The sequence below is a fragment of the Microplitis mediator genome, chromosome 5 (assembly GCF_029852145.1).
Source record: "Microplitis mediator isolate UGA2020A chromosome 5, iyMicMedi2.1, whole genome shotgun sequence".
Lineage (NCBI taxonomy): Eukaryota > Metazoa > Arthropoda > Insecta > Hymenoptera > Braconidae > Microplitis > Microplitis mediator.
In genome coordinates, this window is record NC_079973.1 from 2689862 (window position 1) to 2700297 (window position 10436).

General features: G+C 28.7%; 2 protein-coding genes across 2 annotated transcripts; one reads left to right on the forward strand and one right to left on the reverse strand.

Moving 5' to 3' along the window:
* Positions 1-761: 761 nt before the first annotated feature.
* On the reverse strand, positions 762-4849 carry LOC130668548 (uncharacterized). The gene is made up of 10 exons (XM_057470887.1): positions 4516-4849; positions 3626-4087; positions 3284-3369; positions 3130-3165; positions 2795-3017; positions 2334-2453; positions 2144-2247; positions 2004-2042; positions 1723-1945; positions 762-1637 (listed from the first exon to the last, which is right to left on the reverse strand). Exons 1-10 carry the CDS (start codon positions 4712-4714, stop codon positions 844-846), a joined length of 2286 nt encoding a protein of 761 aa, XP_057326870.1. The 5' UTR covers positions 4715-4849; the 3' UTR covers positions 762-843.
* Positions 4431-8768, forward strand: LOC130668547 (uncharacterized). The gene is made up of 3 exons (XM_057470886.1): positions 4431-5332; positions 5792-5956; positions 6153-8768. The coding sequence occupies exons 1-3, from the start codon at positions 5225-5227 to the stop codon at positions 8637-8639; spliced, it is 2760 nt and encodes a 919-aa protein (XP_057326869.1). The 5' UTR covers positions 4431-5224; the 3' UTR covers positions 8640-8768.
* Positions 8769-10436: the final 1668 nt, after the last annotated feature.

The window sequence follows — 10436 nt, forward strand, 5'->3', positions numbered from 1 at the left end:
CAATCAGAAATTCAGCTCCTCCCATCTTTTATCTCTCCCTTTTGCAAAAACCAAATTCTTGGTCTTACTACTGACGTATACATGACGTAAATGTGATGTCTGTGACATTCTATGACGTCGATATGACATATGGGTGATGTCAAAAATATCAATCTGGAAATAATATTTTTGGAAAAAAAAAAAAATGAAATTTCAAATTTTTGATTCGATTATTACCGCGCGAACGCATTACGCATTATATATTTACAAAAAGAAAAGAAAATGAATTTTTCATATTTTCTCATCTCATTTGTTTCCCGAGTCAAAATTAAAAAACTAGATTCAGCCTCCAAATTCTACTCGAGGGTAAGGAGGCTGAAATTAGTTTTTTAGATAAGCCCCAGCTGTACAACGAAAACTTAATTTCAGCCTAAACTTGGTATTTTTGTCCGCTTTTACCAAGTTTAGGCTGAAATTAGTATTACAGAACCCTAAAATGAGCCTCCAAAGCCTACAATTTGAATCAGGTGCGGGGAAAGAAGGGAAAGGAGAAGGAATGGAAATCAAAATGGCTGCCGGGAGCGGGAAAAATTTAAAATTTAAAAATTATTTTTTTATTTATTAATTATAATTTTCAGAAATTTTACAAAATATAACTAAAATTATCAAATTACTTCAGAAAGAGAAGACGCGAAAATCGAACACCAGAAATAATATAAAATGCAATGATTTTAATTATTCAATTATATATTTTTATTCAAAGTTGAGAAAACAAATAACTTTTATAAAACTTCAGTTAAATAAACAAACAAATAAACAAACATGCAAATAAAATTAAAATTTATGTTAAGAAACTTTTGAATATTATAGAATTGTAAAATTTGAGTTCCCGGAATCGGTAATCAACGAAGTACTCTGATTGTGGTATTGGTATTCACAGTCTTTAGGATCACGCTGCATAAATACCTTATTGTTCTCATTAAAATTTTGAACTGGAGGATAATAATTATAATGTTGAGTGGTGTATAATCCTGAATGTTGATCAGAGCAATACCAATTTGGATACTGGTATGATGAATCTATCGAAGATTGTGTCGCCCATGGATATTGGTCTTGAGTGGTCCAAGAGTGTCTGTTTACCGAATAATCACATGCTGGAATATAGTCAGGTTCTGCCGGCAAAATAACTTGAGGGTCGAACAGATTTGACTTTTGCTCATCAACATTCTTTGCGTCTGGTATCACTGGATTTTGATTGTTCACAATCTTGGTGGCTAGATTCATAGGATGAATAATATTTGGCAGAGTGTGTTGTTGGAATTCAGATTCTGAAGTTATCCCAGGTTCTAGAGAAAGTTCATTTCGGTAATCAGCAGTCCTAGAATTTGAGTTCACTAAAGCAATGTGTGGCTCCAAGTATTGCAGAGGTTTTGACAGTGGAGGATTCAATTTCACAGGAGAATTCTGAATCTCAGCGGTGGAACTATACTCCGATACAGCTTTTTTAGGTTTAACCTTTTGCTGATCATTGAGTTTAGAACAAGTTTTACTGGTCGATTTGCTTTTATTTGTTTTTCTTTTATTAGAAGCTATTTTATTTATATGACCTACGTAATCAGCTTCATCAATTTGTTGTTCGGAACGACTATTAGCCCATGCTAGAAAAAGAATAACAAAACTAAGTTTCTCATGATTTAACGAAAGAGAAAATTTTTCATCAATTTTTTTAATGCAAAAGCTTACCAAGTATTGCCTGATATAACTGTGGATGTATAGGCAACCGTGATACTCTCGTACCTTTAGCGCAATAATTATGTATATTTTTACCATAAACTTCTATAAGAGCTTCTTTGACTAGATTTCTCCAATCTGACAAATTCGAGCTCTTGGAACTTTCTGTTCGTTTTTCAATAAAAGCTATAGTGGACTTTGGAAAAAAAATATTATGAGTTTCTGAGATTCGAGCCTGTAATCAGAAATTTTATTAATAAAGAATAATAACAAAATATCAAATAGAATTTTACCTTTGTGGGTCCAGGTATTAAAAAATCATCCCCAGATTTCTGAAAGTCAATGTGAAAATTTAATACTGATTGTAAACATCTAATTGATTATAAAGTCAATTGTAAATTTAATTGTAAAAATAGAAAAAATTTCATTTTACCAAATTAATTAAATTAAAACGATCATCGGAGTCTTCGAGCCATTTGTTTTCCCGCTCAACTGCAGTGATGACTTGCTTCAAAAAATACAGGTTGCTTTGGGATACTAAAAAAATTTAATTGACAAAAATGGAATTATTGTGAAATAAAAAAAAATTATATCACATTTATAAAATAAAAATTCATGAGCACTTGTATCCTTAGAATTATAACTTGATAATTTCGAACTTCGTTTATTTCCGATTATTCTGTTTATTTCATTTGTATAATCATGATTGGTGATTTTTTCGGTTGATTTCAAGAGTATCCATTCTAAAAATAAATATAAAAAATATATCAATTAGATTTTTCTTACAGATTACATTATGATAACTTATTTCTTGAACAATGCAAAAGCTGGGTTACTCTTAGAACTGTAAAAGCTCTAAAATCAAGCACACGAAAATTTACCATCCAAATAAAAAGTTTAAATGTAATAAATCAAATGAAATAAGCAATTGTATGATTTTGCTACAATAGTTTATGATACTTTTTTACAATATTAATTATAAAAAATTTATGAAGTAAATTATGGATTTAATTAAAAAGTTGTTGAAGACGTATTTCAGTAAAGAATATTGCCAACTGAAATTAAAAATTTTTCAAATTCTTACCAAAAATTCCTTTATAAATATCAGGATCAATTGAAGGACGCGATGAAATTTTACTTCGACCAATAGCACAAAAATCACCTAGGCCATCTCCATACATTTCTGTTAAAGCTAGTTTAACTAATATTTTCCAATCAGTAACATCTGTCTCAGTGGAGGCTTTTTTTTCAATTGTTTCAATCATGTTAACAGGCAAGAAAATGCCACATTTGGGAGAAATTTCTTTCTGAAATTAAAGTATTTTATATTCATTCGTACAAAATATTACAAAAAAAAAAATTCTTGAAATTATTATAAATTATTTAATTCAATTAACAATTGAAAATTGATAAATGTACCTTATTGTGTCCATCGACTTTGAAAATCTTGATTTTCTATAAAATGAAGATAACATAAATAATTGAAGTATTCGTTCCAATTTTAGATGAAACAAAACATAAAATAATAACTCAGGTAATTGAATTTTAATGACGTTAATAAAAGGAAGAATACCTTATCTAAATCAATTTGTTGACGCTCATAAGCTTCAGATAACCCAGTATAGATCTGTTTTAAAAATTTTTTATTTTCTTCACTTGCTGTTGAAATGACAGAAAAGTAATAGTTAATGTCAACCAATAATTGTCTATTTGTTTTATTATTGAAATTAATTACAATACATAGAAAATCATCTCTTTTCTATGTAAAATTATATTGCTATTCATACAAAATTTTGATAAACAGTAACTCGACTTTGCAAGGAAATATTTTTTAATTTCAATGATAATTAGTTATTTCACCCCCTCTAAAACGAATTCTATAATTAAAAAAAATTTGCAAAATATATATACTTGCCCGTCACTGGTAAAAATGTGTGTAAAGCTCCAATATCTACTTCGTTCTCATCAGATAACTCGAGACTTTGGATATTTTCTTCATTTGTCTCGTTTAAATCATTCGCAGTTCCAGGAGTGTTCATTTGATGGACTATTTTTATCGGACTACTGTTATCGGAAGATGTGTCGTTGCATTCAATTGTAGCACTCTCTATAAATTGCTGTTGAAAATCATTGGTTTGAGAGCCGCTAGCTTTTTGATTATTTATAATACTCCCGGTATGTTCAAATAGCGGTTTCTTCTTAGCTATTACATGCGCAAGACTAGTTTTTTGAATTTTGTTTTTAGCTACGTCTAGTTTTGCTCCTTCTTGTAGTAACCTTTTTTTGTCTAAAACTGATCTGAAGAACACTTTGGCATTTTCATCACACACATTGCCGTCTTCATCAAGTAGAATATTTGACAATTTTGTTTTGTCATCTATAATAATTAGTCCAAAAGTTATAAAAATTAAGAAGATAAAATTTATAAACACTAAAATAATATGAAAATTAAATTCGCTGATCTCAAAACACTTTTATAATTTTTTCTTCGCTGAAGAAATTATTACAAATTAATAAAAAAAAAATTTCATTTGCAAAAAAATTGAAAAAGTAAAAGTACAATTTTTAAAAAATGTTAGTTACTCATAATTTAATAAATAAAAAAAGAAATCAAAATGTCAAAAACGTCGGCTAACTTTAATATCATAAAATAATAAATACAATTTTGTCAACTTTTTCAAATATTACATAAAAAAATATATTTTCACGACTTAACTACGGCAAAACATAACCTCGTTAATAAATCAACTGCAAATTTCCAATGAGATTAAAAAATATTATACATAATAATTTATTTATACTTACTATCAAATTCAAGAATTTTCACCTCATATCTTGTACTGATTTGAGTACTTGGATCCTCCCATAGAATTTTTATTACATTGCCTTTCTTCCGGCGAGTCTTTGGCAATTTATTTGTTTCAACTACATATCTTTCCTTGGTACGAATGAACCATATCAATGCATATGTAAAATCTTCCAATTTTTTATTTTTGGGTGGCATTACGAATGAATTATTATTATTAATATTAAATAATAAAAAGAACACGGCGAGAGTATTAAAATAACCACAATAATGCTCTGAAAAAGGTCGTTCGTCAGATTGTTTCCTATTGTTGATTCCGCCATGATCGATTTCTGTTGGGTTTCACAGATAATTATGTGATTGGCTAAAAAGTGGCGGGAAATTTGAAAACTCAGAAACTCTTTAATTAAACAACCAATAATATCGTACTATTAGATCATTACGCATTTTTAAGATTGGTGGCGTTCCAGTCTAAATTTTTTTCGATGTGTTAGTAAATTCACGTAGTATTTATAAATGTATTTTATAAATATATACCGCATGTAAACAGTCTCAACGTAACCTCATGGTACATTTAATAAACAACGAGTAATATTTGCATCAATAAAAATAATTTCAATTGAGTGTTAAACTCAAAATTCAAAGAGAGATACGCAAATATACTAATATTTATTGTGATTAAGAATCCATCGGGTATTAAAAGTGAAAATGTCTAACAAAAGTTTCCATGATTTGTCTAAACGAAGGAAGAGAGACTATCTCAATAGTATTCGAACAAGAAATGATGTTCTTCCGCAAAATAATAACAATAATGAAGTAAGTAAATAATTATAAATTATTATAATCATGAAGTATAAATTTTTATATTTCAATGGACAATTCAAATTGGAGTGTGTTAGTGTTTTAAAGTTTTGTTTATTACTCTTCACCACATTCTAAGTATGACTAAAGTCAGCAGACATCTTAAAATTTTTAAAATTTTTTTAGCAAGTAATTTTTTATAAAAAAATTAATTGCGAAAAATTTCATTCGCAGTTTTTTAAAATTTTTTTATGGGAGATTTTTTTTAAATTTTTCTTATTAAAATTAACTTGATAGAAAAAAATTAAAAAATTTTCAGATGTCGACTGATATCAGTGTCATATTCTGAGTATACAAAAATAAAAAATTTCACATGCATTTAAAATAAATTAAAAAAAAAAATATTTGTAAATAATTTTTGACCTTTCATAATATTACTAAATATCATTAATAGCATTAACATCGTAATTTTAGGTTGATAATATTCCATTGAACCAAAGAATCGATGACAACATTATTGAAAATAGAAACAATTTAAATGAAGACGAGATCAACTTGGATGGAGTCTTGGAGTTTCAAAACATAGTGGATGCTAGGCCGATGGACTGTGTAAGACAACGAAATATCCTCGAAAATTCCGTAAGTTGATACTTATTGGATAAAAAAGTCTATTTGGTATTTACACATTTGTTTCAAGAAAAAAATTAAGCAAAAAATGACTTATCATTTCTCAATTTATCATCTAATAAAATACTGTAATTGATGTGAAATTTTAATCATAGTTCAAAAAGCAAGAATATAAATCTATTACTTAAATTACAATATTTATTTTTAGACTCCAAATCAACTGATTAACCCTAGGGTTAATGACGTAGTAGCAGAAAATGGTTTAGCAGCTGTCAATGAAGAACATTACGATGTGGATAATGCAAATCTTTATCCTGATGATGTGCATGAACAGAGAGAAGAAGTTATGATGCCAAATAGAAATATTCACACTTCTAATGTTGTCTGGAATGAAGTAGAAGAAGAAGAAGAAGAAGAAGAGGAACAAATTTTTGCTGAAGAAGACGATGAAGAGGAGAACTTAAGAGACACTAACAATCTGAATTATGATTTACCTCTCTACAATGAAGCACCATTAACAATTACTCAAAGTATGTTATTGATTGCGACTTTGTTAATTACTCATAACATCACGCAGTCATGTCTTATTGACATTATATCTATAATAAATTTACATTGTTTAAGTGACGGTCTTCATAAAAATAGTTTGTTTAAATTCAAAAAGTTTTTTGCTTTGGGAAATTATAACTACACTAATCATAAGAAACATTATTATTGTTCAAATTGCCTAAAAGGCTTAACCTCTTCAAATGAAGCTTGTCCAGAATGCTTAAACAGCAAAACAGTTCACTTTATAACCTTATCAATTTCCGAGCAACTGCAAGAATTATATAACCGGCCAGGATTTTACCAACAATTGCAAAACCGGTTCCGACAGCCATATTTGAATGGAAATATCATGAATGATGTCTACGATGGTTCTTTATACAAAAATATTGAGAGCAACGGTTATTTATCTAACCGAAATAATATATCATTCATGTGGTATACTGATGGTGTTCCGGTTTTCAAATCGTCACAAATAAGTATTTGGCCTTTGTACTTAACGATCAACGAATTACCTTTTAAAGAACGGGCCAAGCGTCATAACTTATTGTTAGCTGGATTGTGGTTTGGTAAAACTAAACCTGATGCTAATCTATTTATCGATAAGCTGCACTCACAATTCACAAAACTTCTTGAAGGTGTGAAGTATGCTCTATCTGATGGACAGGAAATATTTGTTCAAGCAGCATTGCTATTTGGTACGTGCGATAATCCTGCCAAAACACATTTTCTAAACTTTAAACAGTTCAATGGTTTTTATGGTTGCCCAGTTTGCTTAGAACCAGGAGAGAGTTATCGTTGTTCAACTGGGGGAACGACGCACGTTTACAGATTCACTCAAAATCCAAGTATGCGAACAACTGAGCAGTCTATACAGCATGCAAATATTGCATTAGAAAATAACAGCGAACACTTTGGAGTCAAAGGTCCATGTGCTTTATCAAACATAATGCCGGATTTTATAGCAGGAACAGCAATCGATAAAATGCATTGTGTAGATAATGGTGTGGTAAAAAAACTCTTGTCTTTGTGGTTCGACAGTACTTATAATAGTTTTCGTTATTCACTATATCCTGTAATTCAGGTGATTAATGATCGATTAACTAGTATAAAACCACCAAAATTCGTCCACCGATTGCCACGAACAATAGAAGAACTAACTCACTGGAAAGCTTCAGAACTTAGAATGTGGTTTTTCTATTATTCGCTACCAGTCTTATCTGATGTAATGCAAAATGTTTTTTTTGAACATTTTATGCTATTAGTTATAGGTATTGCATACCTTTCATCTGATAGTATTACGCATGAAATGATCGATGAAGCACAAAGGTTATTAAATAAATTTGTCAGTGATTTTGAAACGCTTTATGGGCTCCAAAATTGTTCTATTAACATACATTCACTTCTTCACTTACCAGAATATGTAAGACGAATTGGGCCTTTGTGGACAACTTCTTGCTACGTCTTTGAAGATTTGAATGGGCAATTCTTGAAATTAATACATGGGACCAGGTACATTGATTCCCAAATTGCAAATATACATGGTCAGTTACTCAGGATGCACAAATATCAAGAACAGCTACCTGACGGACCTTTACGGGATTTTTGTATCATCAGAAAATACGGAGTTAAAATTTGCGAAAAGATATTCAGACATTGTTACAGTGTTGGAACTTATGTCTATTTCGATGATATTCCGCAATTTTTACATAGAGCAGTACAACACTTACTACCGATTAGAAACATAAAAAAATACCATCGATTATTGAAAGACTGTCAATTGTATGTTTCGGAACAGTATTCACGAGATTTAAAAACACTATCATCTGACGTACAGTATACGGATCATGCAGGAATACCACGTTTCGGCAGAGTTTGTTGCTTCATCAAAATTACTGAGTGCGAATGCTTAAATACTTGTCACTGTGATGGCACTCATCATGCGATAATAAAAAAATTTGAATTCAACGATGCTTTTCAACTGTCATATAACAACGAAAATATAACGGTACCACATTTATATGAATGTACGATAACTGAAGAACCTATAGCTGTTCCAGTAAAATTTTTAAAATCTGTTTGTATATCTATAAAAATAGATCATCGATTATTTGTTGCTCAACCAGTAAACACGAAAGAATTAGAATAATAAGTAGAATTTAATGTTGTGATACTGAATAAAATAATTAAAAGTACTGTTCATTTGTGGTGGTAAAATTACTATTACTTTTTTTAACTTTTCCTGAAAATAAACTTGTGAGTTTCTCGAGTAAACAAAAATTTTATATAATTAGATACGATTATATATAATACATAATTTATATATAATTGTATATTGTCTACATATAATTAGGTATAATTTATATAAAATTCTATACAATTAGATACAATTGTTTAGAAATATATATACAATTTTATAAGATTCGCCTTCACAACTTTATACAATTATATATACTTAGACACAATAATACAGAATTTTTACCTGGGTAAAAAAATGTGTATATAATTGTAAATACTTATATAAAATTTTGTATTATTTATATATATATTTATATATGATTATTTATAATTATATAAAATTATGTATAATTCTATAGAGTTGTACAAAAATTACAAACATTATTATATACAACTATATGAAATTATATATGATTACATAAAATTATACATAATTGTATATGACAATATATATACTGATAGAAGGATTTATTAACTATCAATAATTGAATTTGCTCGAAGATTGTTAATAAATATAACTGTAAACAAATATATATAAACATTTAATAAATCGTATTTAGTAAATAATTTATTAACTGTTAACAAATATTTATTAATTCTACAAAAAGGTTACTTCTATTAAGAACTAAATTTTTTGGAGCAAGAGACTGAATTTTCTCAAAACAAAAAAAATTTCTTGACTTAAATAAATTTTCTTGGATTAAGATACATATTTCATATAGCAAGAGAATTAATTTTGTTGAAATAAGTGAAAGTTCGTGTGTTGAAAAAAAAATTTTTTTCCGCTCAAAAAATTATTAGGAAGAAAAATATTTTTTTGGCTCAAGTAAACCTTTTTTTCTGTGTAGATAATTTTATAAATTTACATCTAGATATATATATATATATATATATATATATATATATATATATATATATATATATATATATATATATATTGATAATTCATAATTCATAATTTATAAATTTAATAAAAAATGTAGTTCATTACGAATCGATCATGTATACGATTTGCATTACTTGTAGTTATTACAAACTCAATTGTCCAAACATGTCTCTACTTCAGTACTTCGCATTCAAAGTTAAAATAAAAACTTGGAAAATTTTATGGAGCGCATAAAGTTGAAAAATTCTAAGTCGAAAACGGGACTTAGTTAATATTTTCAATTGTAGATTGACGAAATTCTATGTTCCATGAAATCGTAAAATTAACCTACTTATACTCTTAGTAGGCTGAAGTACCAAAAAATAGGGTTTTAAAGCGATCTTAGGTTTTGGAGGTTGAAAATATTATTCTAAAACACGAATTTCGGCCTCCATACCCTATTTTGAGTATAGTGAGGGTCAAAATAGTATTTCACATTCAGCGGTAGGTACAACATCAAAAGAAATGAGGTTTTTGAGGCTCGAATTAGTGTTTTAATTTTGACTCGGGTTCTTTCAAATAAAATCTATAATCACTCCGCATTTACTCCCAATTTTCACAGCGCAATCAATAATCTAAACAATACAAAATTACCCGACCATCCCAATCCTCAATTACTAAAGACCTGAGAAGCTAGACCTCAAAAAATTATCCGCTTTACATCTGGTCATCTGTACCCCCAACTTTTAAATGAAAGTTCGTAATCCGTATGAAAGAAAATCCCATAAAAATTCTCCTCAATCCAAACATCCCCGCTAATTAACCGGCCAAATTTAACTCGAG